This window comes from Podarcis pityusensis (genome assembly GCF_964106645.2).
Source record: "Podarcis pityusensis genome assembly, chromosome: 2".
Taxonomy (NCBI): domain Eukaryota; kingdom Metazoa; phylum Chordata; class Lepidosauria; order Squamata; family Lacertidae; genus Podarcis; species Podarcis pityusensis.
This window is the reverse complement of record NC_138029.1, coordinates 30,240,651-30,253,827: the sequence shown is the minus strand read 5'-3', so window position 1 is coordinate 30,253,827 and position 13,177 is coordinate 30,240,651. Positions and strand designations below refer to the sequence as shown.

At 41.4% G+C, this 13,177-nt stretch overlaps 1 protein-coding gene across 5 annotated transcripts in view; it reads left to right on the top strand.

Moving 5' to 3' along the window:
• LOC308470358 (E3 ubiquitin-protein ligase RNF213-like) overlaps window positions 1-13,177 on the top strand; it is a 97,030-nt gene that overhangs the window by 80,109 nt on the left and 3,744 nt on the right. For all 5 annotated transcript variants that reach the window (XM_080993512.1, XM_080993513.1, XM_080993514.1 and 2 more), the window contains 15 exons: window positions 377-499; window positions 1,669-1,779; window positions 1,986-2,228; window positions 3,775-3,856; window positions 4,539-4,573; window positions 4,815-4,909; window positions 5,150-5,309; window positions 6,055-6,235; window positions 7,881-7,969; window positions 9,992-10,243; window positions 11,193-11,325; window positions 11,749-11,829; window positions 12,354-12,534; window positions 12,664-12,865; window positions 12,994-13,071. In XM_080993512.1, coding sequence (XP_080849638.1) covers window positions 377-499; window positions 1,669-1,779; window positions 1,986-2,228; window positions 3,775-3,856; window positions 4,539-4,573; window positions 4,815-4,909; window positions 5,150-5,309; window positions 6,055-6,235; window positions 7,881-7,969; window positions 9,992-10,243; window positions 11,193-11,325; window positions 11,749-11,829; window positions 12,354-12,534; window positions 12,664-12,865; window positions 12,994-13,071 — 2,046 coding nt within the window. The remainder of the gene's footprint in view (window positions 1-376; window positions 500-1,668; window positions 1,780-1,985; window positions 2,229-3,774; window positions 3,857-4,538; window positions 4,574-4,814; window positions 4,910-5,149; window positions 5,310-6,054; window positions 6,236-7,880; window positions 7,970-9,991; window positions 10,244-11,192; window positions 11,326-11,748; window positions 11,830-12,353; window positions 12,535-12,663; window positions 12,866-12,993; window positions 13,072-13,177) is intronic.

Genomic DNA, 13,177 nt, shown 5'->3' with positions numbered 1-13,177 from the left:
AGAGGATAGTGATTAAATGGAATCAAGGTATGACAAGGGCATCTTTCAGAGATGCTTTTAAGTATAGTGAATCCTGCTTTGTACCAAAGAGTTCATACTGAATGACCCATGGATCCTATCATAGTGATATGATATTCATACAATTTGCTTTGATGTTTGCTTATTTCTTATCTATGGTTTATTAGGGTTTTTACACATTGCTATAATAGAAGAGCAGAGTCCCTTTCCCTCCTCTCAGCTTTCTTCCACCCCCCAACCTCATGCCCTCTTTTCTTTTTTTTAAGCAACAGTGTTTTCATGTCTGATATTCAGTTGTATCACATGCTATATAGTGTTTAGGCTTTAAACAACTGACTTTTTGTACTCTGTGCCTCAGAAATCTCAGTCCAGTCAGATTGATCAGTTCCTGGTACATGGCAAGAACTATAAAGTGGTGCGTGATGCTTTGGGAAAAGCAGTGATAGAATGCCAGGTGGATGGCATTGCAGCAGCCTTGAAGGTACAGCTATTTAATTCTGGCCAAAACAGCTCTTCCATATTGACATAAAGAGGACTGTCTCTGATTCTGTAGTGTAATGGTTCCTAAGGGGGTTGCTCGTGCGTAAGCAGGTGCCTATCTTCCTGGCTGGGTGCAAACACCTGGCTGGGCTGCCAAAGTGAACCTCCTCTGTCCGGACAGCCACTCACCCGTGGCTGACTCAATCGCTGGCAGAATCCGTGAGTGGGCGTTTCTTAAACTTCTTCCAGCAAAGAAGTTCTTTGACGCTTAGTCTCCGCCTACCCTCTCTGCGCGAAAGCCTTCTGCGGAGGGAGGGCGTGGGCAACGGAGGACCCCTAATCTCCTCGCTGGTCCCAGGCAAGGAGTCATGAGACCGCCTCGCCACTTCCCCCACCTGCCCCCCTTCTCCACTGGTGCTACGCTGATTCTCTTCCCCAGAAGATGGGCTGCTTCTCCCGATCCCTGGACGCCCTCTGGAATCCCTCTGGCTTTTGCTCTCTCCCTCCAGTACTGATGGCAGTTCCCTGACATGTAGCATTTAGGATTTCATGTGCTTCTGGTGATTTTCCATTCCTTCTTTCCTTCTAGATCTGGGCTGTATTAAAGTGGTTTTCATACTTATATTTAAATTGTCCCAAGCTGTATTCTGATACTCTCTCCCAGGGCTTATCAGATTGCAAACCTTTATTGCATTGACTGGAATGTTAAGGCTAGCAAATAGGATCTGAGCTTCAGTGTACTGCATGTCATATTAGAAACATTGACTCTACTATAAAATCATTATTAGTGGCTGATTTTCTTCACAGTGCCATTTCATAGTGTGCTTTTATATATCGTGTTCCATATTGGGGTGGGGCTACCTACAGGGAGAAATTTGGCAAACTGAAATATGTTTGCTATAGCTGATAGGACCTTATTGACTACCAAATTGGAAGTTTCAGGAAACCTTTTACAAAGTTGTGCCTTTTGTTTCCTTTTTGGCCACACATATATATTCTATAGATATATTTGGACCAATGCACTTTTAAAAATATTTGTGATCTGGTACTTTTTTGTTTTCTGCAATGCCCAGCACTAATATCCATGACTGCTGCTGGCTAAAGATGTAAGTTTTACTCTTGGTAATCTCTCTTTCCTGCCCTCTTCTCCTCTCCACATTCTGATTTCAGGAAAGTAATGGCTCCAAGTCTTCCCTGGCTGTTCATTTTCTCTTGGCTGTCTTCAGAGAGTTCACATCTCTGTATGGATGCAAGGAGCCAAGTCTTCATCCAAAGCAGAAGGTAAATGTCTTTGCCTTGGTGCCAGTTTGCATGTTGCCTTGTGCACAAGTGCTGCTTCCTTAGGAGAGAGGAAGATTTAGGATATCAATTACAGAACTGAGCAAAGGCTGTCGTTTCCCCCAACTTTCATTTGAAAATCCATTGAAGTGAGTCTAGTTGACAAATCTCACCTTACTTTTTGTGAAATAATTTTCTTCTTATTTCAGCAACGTGATGTTATCAAGGAGTTCATCCAGAGCTCCAACATTCTTCCTTCTCCAGAGTTGGAGAGATTTGCAGAATCTCTGATGGATAACCATCCCCCCTCACTGGCACTGAGCCCCCAAGATTCCAGCCACAAGAGGGTAGTGATTGAAATGGCAATTCACACTGCCGCTGTCTTGCTGTCTGGCCAGAATCGAATCCTTGAACCTTTAAGGAATCTGGCATTCTCACCTTGTACCATGCAGGTAAAGAAATGAATCTTCCGTTTTCCTTTGCAATTCCCATCAGTTCCTGCACTCATTACTGCTTTACTTGCATTTCCCATTGTGTTATTTTGGAGGAACTGACGGTGTGCAATGAGGTAACATTTCTAGATACCCTAAATGAATGTGCCTTTGAACAGTTGGCCATGAATCTAGAGCGGCATTCTGGACCTGATGCAAGATGTAGGTGTTGTGGGAGATTGACCATAGCCCTATTAAACTAAGCATGCATATAAATGGCCAATAGCCAAGATGAGCCAACGCGGTCACATTTGATTTCAAAAGAGGAAATTTCACCAAAATGAGGAGATTGGTTAAAAAAAAGAGGTTGAAAGGCAAAGTGATTTCAACTCACTCCAAAATGCTTGGGAGTTAGAAGCTCAACTGGGGTATATACTACATATCAGGAAAGGTACTATAAGACCCCTGGACAGTTAGGTCCAGTCAAATTTGACTATGATGTGCGGTGCTCATCTCCACTTTTCAGGCCAAGGGGGTCGACATTTGTCTGCAGACAGCTTTTCCAGGTCATTTGGCCAGCATGACTAATCCGTTTCTGGCACAACGGAACACCATGACGAGTGCCAGGGTGCATGGAAACACCATTTACCTTCCTGCCACAACAGTACCTATTTATCTTCTCACATTGGTATGCTTTCGAACTGCTAGGTTGGCAGGAGCTGGGACAGGAGCTCACCCCATCACGAGGAGTCGAACTGCCAATGTTATCAGTGTGAATAACGAGCAAATAAGCAATTAAGAGGCAAGAAGCTGTCTTTTTTTAAAAAAAGGAAGGCTTGTTCAAATGAAGAGAACAAAAAGGAACACAAACATTGGCAAAAGAAAGTGCAAACAAGCAGACAGTAAAGGATGCTAAAAGAATTAAAGGAGCACATTGATAAAAACATTAAGATTGCATTCATGTGGCAGTTTATTCTAGTTTCACAATGTTTCCCTAACTGTTAATTTCCACATTATATTTAAGTTTGCAGATTAAATAAAAGCCACTTCTGGAATACAGTTCGTTGTCTCCCTCGTCCTGCATTAGATAAATTCATAGAGGACAAATCCATCAACAGCTACTAGCCATTTCTCTGGTTTACCTCCACTGTCAGATACAGTATTCCTTTTAACAGCTGCTGCTGGGAATCTCAGGTCGGCAGAGTGCAGCTGTTCTCATGTCCAGTTTGCAGACTTCCCACAAACATCTTTTTGGTTGCTGTAAGAACAGGATGCTGGACTAGATGGACCACTGGCCGGATCTTAAGTACTTATGTTTCTGTTAGTGGCCAGCATGTTTTAGTGGTAGCCAACATTGGCTAGAGATGATGAGAGGTGCATTTCAGCAACATCTGGAGGGCACAACATTGGCTACTCCTGTTGTAGTATCTCAGATGTGTCCTCCTTGGTTACTTGAGCAAATGAGTGAGCTGTTAACAAGTCCTCTGAATCAATTTGGTCGTAGTCATAAGAAAATATTCCATTGTATGTTGTAGTAATATCGCTTTGATTCACCCTCTCTCTGCAGAAAGCTTTTCTTCCAACAATGCCTGAAGACATAGTTGCTCAAGCTAGGGAGTGTCTGAAAACAGAAGGCTTAACCTGGTATAGTAAGTATCATGTTCAGCCTTGGGAGTGAGCTAGAGAGAGCTATTTTTCCAGAGGTGTTTTCCAGAAAGTGAAAATTAAGGAACATGAAATCTTGCTGCTTCCAGATACCATATTCTTTAGTCAAATTATACTGCACTAGCCCGTCTATCTTATAAATAGCATATCATTCCATACTATGGAAGGGATTGGGGAGTAAAGTTCAGAGGGATGGAAGAACCAACCAACCAACCAACCAACCAACCAACCAGCAAATGCATTTCAAGTAATATATTTTGATTACTTGCCTCAGACCACATAATGTACAATTGTGTTATGAGCAATTATAAAGACATTGGGTTTTATATACCAATCCAATAGGCTCTTTACTTGTCATGCCCATCCTAGGTTTCAACTTTAGCTGCTATAGGCATGGATATATAAAATATGAGAGAAAAGTGAGAGGGGATACGTCAGCTAGGTTTCGGGTTTCTTTAGCAACTGTCCTCAGGCAGAGTGTAAATAATAAAATGGAGGAAGAGAGGGAGGGAGTGGGAACTATCTGTAAATTGGGGTATGGTTTTAAGTTATCCAACAACACATGGAGGGTAAGAGAAGACTGCCAGAGTGTAGCTTAGGGTAGCTCTGTGTTCCATTCACTGTACCATTATGCTGACTCTACTTTCCCCTCCCTCCTCAAATTAGCATGTCGAAATGGCCACCCCTGTGTTATTGGAGAGGTAAGAGCTTTCACTAATTATGTCCTTGATCAAGTTTATCACCTTAACTGCTATTTGTGCTGTATTTTGTCTGTATTTGTTTTCTCTTTGCATTATATCCTGCTGGGAGTTTTCACAGTTGCTTACACACTTGGAGAAGGGGAGACATATCTTGACCATGGGTCAGTTGGACTTCATGGTAAGCAGAGCCACATAGGTTGAGCTACTTTGGTTGTAATGTTTGCTCTTGTCTTTCTTCCAGTGTGGTTTTCCTATGCAAACTGGTCGATGTGTTGATTGTAATGAGCCAATCGGAGGTGACAACCACATGGCATTGCCAGGATTTCACAAAACTTTGTAGGTTTTTATTTCCAACTCTTGGAATTCTAATTAAATTATTGATTAATAAGTTTTCAATTAGTGGTATTTGCAAACTATGCCAGTATGTCCCTATAAGTTGAATCCTTGCCTTTTGTAACCTTAGATCGATCATCCCATGAGATAGCAATTACTGGCTCACACTGTCTGCAAATCATAGATCTTAAATCTCTTTTTTTGTAGCAAGCATGCACTTTCACTATGCATTATTCCATTCAGGACTGAGCACGATAGGACACAAACTGGCCATGTTCTTGGAGACCCTGAAAAAAGGGGAGGCAATATAGCCTCTGAGAGGGAGATGTCACCAGCTGTCTTAATTTTGATTCGCTTGCTCACTCATTTGGCATTACTTCTGGGAGCCACAGAAAATCCTCAGGTATTTTTAAAAGAAAACTATTGCCATACGATTCTACAGGATATGCATTGCTGGGAGGGAGCTGATGAAGACTTACCATACGTTTCGCTCTATAAGACGTACTTTTCCCCCTCCAAAAATTAAGGGGAAATGTGTGGGCGTCTTATGGAGCGAATGCAGGCTCCATGGCTTCAGCCGAAAGCAACTCGAAGCCTCTGGAGTGCAGTGGGAGCTCCCGCTGCACTCTGGAGGCTTCGTGTTGCTTTCGCTGAAGCCAGGAGAGCAAGAGGGATCGGTGCGCACCGATCCCTCTTGCTCTCCTGGCATCGCTTTGCTGGAGAGGCGCTGCGCAGCTTTCCCTCTCTGTGCAGCACCCCTTCAGCGAAGCGGGAGGAGAAATGGAAGGGGCTCCGTTTCTCCTGCCGCTTCGCTGAAGGGGCGCTGCGCAGAGAGGGAGAGATTTTTTTTTCTTGTTCTCCCCCTCTAAAACTAGGTGTGTCTTATGGTTGGGTGCGTCCTATAGAGCAAAAAATACGGTATTCAGAACTGAGTTACTTGAAAAATCAAGTCTCCTCGGGTTATGTAAGGGGAGGTCATAGCAGATGCTAGTTCCCACAATTGCAGCCAAGAGTCTTTACTATAAAGATATGCAAAGATCACTTAATGGATTTGTGCAAAAATTCAGGTTTTGTCTGACTGGTACTCTGCATGTCTTGCAATAGCACTGCACATTGATTGCTCTGAATATTGCATTCTGTTACTGAAGTCCCTACTACAGATCATAAAGCCACCAGTTCAGGATCCGGTGAGCTTTCTCATGCAGCATATTCATAAGGACTTGGAGCAGCTGAAGAATACTCTTGGGAAGAGTGCTGATGAAACCACCAATGTTGTCCATCTCATTCTTTGTAGCCTTCTCAAGGAGCCTCACCAACAGACAGGCCAATGTAAGGAGAGCATCTTGCAGCATGTGGCTGCTTACATAAATCAGTGATAAAACCCGCAGGATAGACTTCGGCATTGTATTTCAAAGGTGGTAGTGGCAGCAGCAGTGGCCCAGTTGGCATTATTTGTTGTTCTGTATTTTGTCGCAAAAGTCCCTTTCAGAGCTATGTAGGGTTGAATTGCAATATTGATTATGATAAAGCAAAGAATTATAGGATGTAGTAGTAATGAACGGTCATATAGATACATTGCTTTTAAAAGCACCTTGTTTTTAAGACTATGTTGTAGGAAGTGCTGCAAATAATCTTAAATGACTGCCCACTTTACATAGTTGTCCCATCCTAAATTCAGTATGATCACATCTTGTGCAGGGATTACATTTTGGGGATGGTGTGTAAATGCAAAAAGTGTGTACTTGAACCACCCCCATGCGACCATCCTTACCTTCTGGAGCAGGCATGCTGAGTGGGCCTTACCCCTTTTAAGCTCTCTGTCTTGCTCTCTGGGCTCTGGGATCATCATCATCATCATTATGTTGCCGCCTTCCAGACCTCTTGTGGAGGAGGCACATGAAGAAGGGCCTCAGAAAATGATAGCAGGGTCCAGCTCAGTTTGTATGGCAAGAGGCAGTCACTGAGGTATTGCAGTCCTTTAAGGCTTTATAGGTCAAAACCAGCACTTTGAATTGAGCCCGGAAACTAACTAACAGCCAGTGTAATATGCTCAAACTGTCTTGCCCTGGTGAGCAACCTGGCTGCCGAATTCTGCAGCAGCTGAAGTTTCCAAACCATCTTCAGAGGCAGCCCTACGTATAATATGTTGCAGTAATCAACCTTGAGGTTGCCAGAGCATAGAGTACAGAAGTTAAGCTGTCCCTGTCCAGATAGGGGCACAGCTGGGCCACCAGCCAAAGTTGAAGGGAGGCACTCCATACCACTGAGGCCACCTGAGCCTCAAGCGACAGCAAAGAATCCAGAAGTACCCCCAAGCTACATACCCGCACCTTCAGAGGGAGTGTAACACCAACAAGAGCAGGCAACTTCCCATCCATCTGGTCTAGGGAACAGCCCACTAACAGTGCCTCAGTCTTAATCTGGATTGAGCTTCAGTTTGTTGGCTCTCATTCAGTCTGTTACCAAGGCAACTCAATGGTCCAGCTCATCCACTGCCACACTTGCACATGTAAAGGAGTAGAGATGTGTGGCATCAGCATCTTGCTGACAATATACCCCAAACCTCTGAATAACCCCTACATTTCATGTAGATGTTAAACACCAAAAAGAACAAAATTGAACCCTGAGGAACTCCACATTGAAGGCTCTACTTCCCTCCCCTCATGAGATCTCAGAGGCCATCCAACTTCCTGTCAGATCTCATGAGAGCATCTTAAAAACTTGCACAAGAGCATCCCAGAGCCTGGTCAGCAAGGCATAGAGCTTAAAGGCTCTTTCAGGTCCAGGAAAACCATGCACAAAGGGAGCTTTTAAGTTCTCCGCCTTGTGTGCACTTAATTTGCACAAATTCAGCTGGCTGGCTTTCACCTGCACAAGGTTGAAATCACACAAGTTTTGCATGAAGGTATGATTGTACTGTAACTTCATGCTAGGAGAGAGAGGGGAATGACACACAATAAATGTTCTTTTGCAGGGAGATCTGACAGTCTACTCTCTACGAAGCAGTACAGAAATGATTGGGAAGGAGTTGTTGCTCGAAATGTTGTTCTTCCAGAACTAAAGGTAAATAAAATAAAGTGCATCACTAACAGTACACTGATTTAATTATTGATCAATGGATCATATGTATTCCATTGCTAAGCCATGTAACAGATATACAGTACAATGATGTATGCCTATGACTACAGTGAAACACTGAACATGCATTTTACCTGTTTATGCAGAAGCATATCTGAATATGTAGAGAAGAAATATTGTGAGTGCTGAGTGTGATATGATTGGATCTACATCTCAAGGGAGACAATAACATTCAGCCAATGAAGTGCAAATAGGCATAATATTTCGGAAGAGATTACCATGCATGTTAGCAACATAAGAAACTCATTTTTTAAAAATCTGATTTAATGAAAATATGCAGGACAAATGTAAATGAAACAGTATGCCCCTACTATATTAGTTGCACATGTAAAAATCCATGGCAATATTGTCCTTGGCATGTAAAACCTCTCCTGCCATGTTCCCCTTAAATTTCAAAACAGGGATCAAGGAGCTGTAAAGACCATCCCCCCGCCCAAAGATCTAATAATGAGCAGCCACTAACAATAATTGTCTCTCCTTCTTAAAATCTGTTCCACATATGTGTACTTTTAGGGAGAAATATTTCTCCAAATATTGTCATATATACATCTCCCAAGACAGATGCCCCAGTTGTGGTTTTGATTTTCAGGGCTCTTCTGCCCTCTGAGACCAAGCTATGTGTTGGAGAACATAATCTACTTTCAAGGTGATTTTGATACCTCTTTCATGGCACTCATCCATTGGCTCTGCCATCACTGGAGCTCTCTTCACTTAGCGCAATAAATTACTTTAACATGAACACATGGATAAGGACTTCAGCTACACTTCCAATAAAACCTCTCTGTATTATTCCTTGCCTTCTTAAATGCCTTTCAAATGGAAGTTAGATTAGTGAATGCTAACACAGTTGCCAAACATAATTGCAGGTTATGGAACTGAGACATTGATGCTAAATCTGCTCCAACCTAGCCAGTATTCTGTTTACTGGCAAACATATTTTTGGTGACTTTTAGAGAGCTGTATTGTTGGAGACTGACATGGAAAGGGTTTCTCAAATCCTTCCAAAAATAAGGAAAAGAAGGTCAGAACTTTTCATTGCTCCAGTAGAATCAGAAGTGATACCACTTCATCTTAAGAAGGGGCCTGCCCGATTGGTTCAATTAGGTTCTGTTTTTATATTTCTAAATAAAGTGAAACACAAAATCTCCAGTGTTATCTCCTTGGAGAAATCAGGCATTTTAAACAATTGAGCGATACCTTTGTTGGGACCAACCAAAATGTCACAAAAGTGTGGCAAGCTTTTGTGTTCTTCACAAAAATGATGAAGAGTTCTGGAAAACTGTGACATTTTGATGGGTCCCAAGAAAGGTATTGCTTAACTGTTGATTTTGGAATATATTCATAGTTAGTGGACACCCGTAAGCTGGAAGCTCTTTGTCCTTCAGAAATTCCACTATCACATAAAAAAGACTATTACAGTGGTACCTCAGGTTAAGTACTTACTTCGTTCCGGAGGTCCGTTCTTAACCTGAAACTGCTCTTAACCTGAAGCACCACTTTAGCTAATGGGGCCTCCTGCTGCTGCCGTGCCACCGGAGCACGATTTCTGTTCTCATCCTGAAGCAAAGTTCTTAACCCGAGGTACTATTTCTGGGTTAGCGGAGTCTGTAACCTGAAGTGTATGTAACCTGAAGCATATGTAACCCGAGGTACCACTGTATTATTATTATTATTATTATTATTATTATTATAACACCAAATTTTACTTGTGCTATTCTGTTCTTTTTCATGGTATCCCTGGCAGGGGGTACATTAATAATGTTTCATTTTACTACTTGCTTATTGAACAAAAAAATCAGTGAACTACCATATTTTTTTTACTTAAGAATATTTGTAAAACACAATGCCCTATTTATCAGAATGCCTGACATGGTGGGAGGCTTTTGTTTTCTTTTTTAGAAAGAGGCCACTTCTTATAATGACTCGCTTTCTTTTACACCCATGCAGTTTCTGGATAAAACACTTCTGGATGTGAATCAACAGATCAGTGAAGATAAGACAATGGCTTCCAACTTAATAGCAAAAATTATATATGGCGACCCTGCAACCTTCCTGTCTGAACTACCCAGCAACAGCACTGTACACTGTTCCAGGATGTGGAGCTGCAGGAAAAAGATTTCAGTTGAGCACCTGGAGCATGTTGTCCAGCAGAAAGATGGCAAGGAAATGGTGCCCATCTTGTGGAAGTTTTTGCAAAAGGTGAGCATGTCCAGTTCTATATCAGTGGCCTTGGCATGGGGTATATGAGTCAGAAACCAAAGCGCAGGCACTAAAGTGCAGGCCGCTCTTCATAATGAATGTGAGCTAATCTTCATAAATAAAGGAAGTAATACAATACACAGCCCTGCATCTTCCTTTCACTTTGATCTTAAGAACAGATGCTCTCCTGTCAACTACTTGTCAAAAGCTGATAAACTTCAAACAATGCAGGTGGTTTGACCTTTTTAAAATCATAGATAATTAATCTGTACTATTATTCTCACTCTGTACTATTATTCTCACTCAAATACTATTTTTACCTGATCACTTGAGGCTCCTTAATGAGCACATTCTCCAAAGGTTTAACTAGCTAAATGATACATAAAAATAGGATTCTGGGGAGTTAGGAAAGGACTTGTATGGTACTGCACTATTACCTAATCAAAACTTCTCATAGTTTATTTACAACTAATGAGTGGAAAAAAATTATATGAGGGGAAGAAAGGTTGTCAAATTTTAATACACAGCCCTAAGATAAAAATGACTCCTTTCAAAAATTAATGTGATTTTGATCAATCCCAATTTCACCATTAAAATATAAATCACAATGGGGAAATTGATTAATTTGACAACCTTTGAGCATTCTTTTTGCTCAGTATAAAAGCTTCTATTTCACTTAACACTACTACTAACTAAAGTTTGTGTAAAATGTTCTATATATGTTCTTCAATACTTATTACATCAAGAAAATGTATGGCCTGTTCCATAACATATCTTGGAAATGCTTTTTCAAATTCAGCAAACTTCCTACTTATCAAGTGGAAATGTAATCCTATTAAAAAACTGGCAGAAAGTAGAAAAAGTAATTCAATAAGTGTAGAGGAGGAGGTTTAATTCAGGTATCTTTAACCTTTTCAGTCTGACTTGCCTTACTCTGCTTCATTTCTAGGAAGCTGAATTGAAGCTGGTGAAGTTTTTGCCAGAAATTCTGGCCCTGCAGAAAGACTTGGTGAAGAGCTTCCAGAACATTTCTGAGCTGGAATACCAAACAATTAGAGATTTCCTCAACAAGGCTTCACCAGGTGAGATTGCCATGCCATAGATCAAGTTAGCAAAGCATAAATAGCATTAAGGCAAGTGATTCACACCAAGTTTTAAACTTACAAAACAGCCCCAATGACAGGAGAGTTTGTTAATTTGTGTACAGCATATCTATCACTCTATACCCATTGCATGCCCAAAGGAGAAAGTCAAATGGATTCCTGGGGAGACCATCACTTTTATGATTTTGGACATATTGTGTACAATCAAAGTACATGATATAGGCATAATGGACACAATAGAAGTACAATTAAGGATGCTGAACTAGATGACCCCTCCAACAAGGCTGCTTTTAGATTCTAATTCTTTGTAACAGATCTAACTGTGCTTGAGGCACTCTTAGAAAGAGCTACAGAACTTCACAATCTTGACTTGCAGTTTGACTTGCAGTATGCTTTCTGCAGAATTCAAGAATCTTATGAAAAACAGAGTGAATATATTTCTGGATGTATGGAACAAGCTGAGATTATCCTTGGAAACCCACGGTAAATTGCCAGTTTACATTGTTAAATTTAATGTACTAAATGCATTCTGTTAGACTGGAAAATATGTTTAGAAAATGTGCATAATTTTTATACAGAGTTTTGCTTATAAAACTTCAAAAATGTAAATAGAAACAGAGCACACTGAACTTTTATCCACCGCTATCAACCAGATGAAGATCTGGTCTTATTTATTCATGGCAGGCCAAACTTTGCCTTTTATTTTTTAACTTTGAAAGAAACTCTCTAGCCTTATCTGTTGAAGTCTAAATAAACTATTCCTTCTAGTATTCTCTCCCTTTGCAATACTCGTTTCCCTTTAACATAGAGAGATTAATTGGTAGGATGTAACATGATCCATTTGTTCATCCAGAATGCCCAAGACTTGCTTCTGGCTTTCAGAAAGTATTGGAGTCAACAAATGATGATGATTTTTTTTAAAAGCCAGAAATGATCAAAAAGAAAAGGGGAGCACTCACCAGTGGTCTGAGCTTGTTGCTCACTGATGTTTCCTTCCTCCATTGCAGGTGAAATTAAACTTCCCGAAGGTTATTGTGATACTGACTTAACCCTGGAGAGTGAGTTTGAGATCCTTTTGCCTCGCCGACGTGGCCTAGGCCTTTGTTCCACTGCCTTGGCTAGTTATCTCATTGGCTTACACAATGACTTTGTCTATGCCGTAGAAGGATACACAACAGATGCCATAAGGTATGCCTGTGTATGCATCTGCTAGAATCCACACTTCTTCTTGCAATGTGACAGATAGCCTTATATGTTGCTAAATCAGCAGCAGAGCAAGATTTCTCATTCTTGTGCTCTCCCTCCCCTTCTAAACAGATACTCTGTCAGCCCTGCTGAAGTGACAGATCTGCATGTGATTGCTTACAATGTGGAGAGGGACTTGATCCCATTGATCCTGTCCAACTGCCAATATAGCATGAAGAAAGGAGGGGAGGCCCTCCAGGAATTCGATCTGGAAAAAATTGAGCAGCAACTTGCAAGTAGATTCCTACAGGGGAAGCCCTTAATCACATTGAAAGTATGTATAAAATGATCGTGATGCTGCCACTTAGCTTTCTTGGTGCCTGTAAGATCCATCTCTCATCCCAGAGAACGTTATTGCAAAGCTCTGCTCACTGGGATATTTTCTGCTTTCTTCCCTAACAGGGCATACCAACCCTGGTGTACAGACATGAGCAAAACTATGAGCATCTCTTCAATGATATCAACAGTAAGCTGAGCCAGGTACGCTTCTGAGATGAGCTTCATGGTAAAGAGATAAGGGAGACTCTGGATTTGAACCTGTGTCTTCCTGATCCTAGTCCAACACTATACTATATTTGCTCTCTGG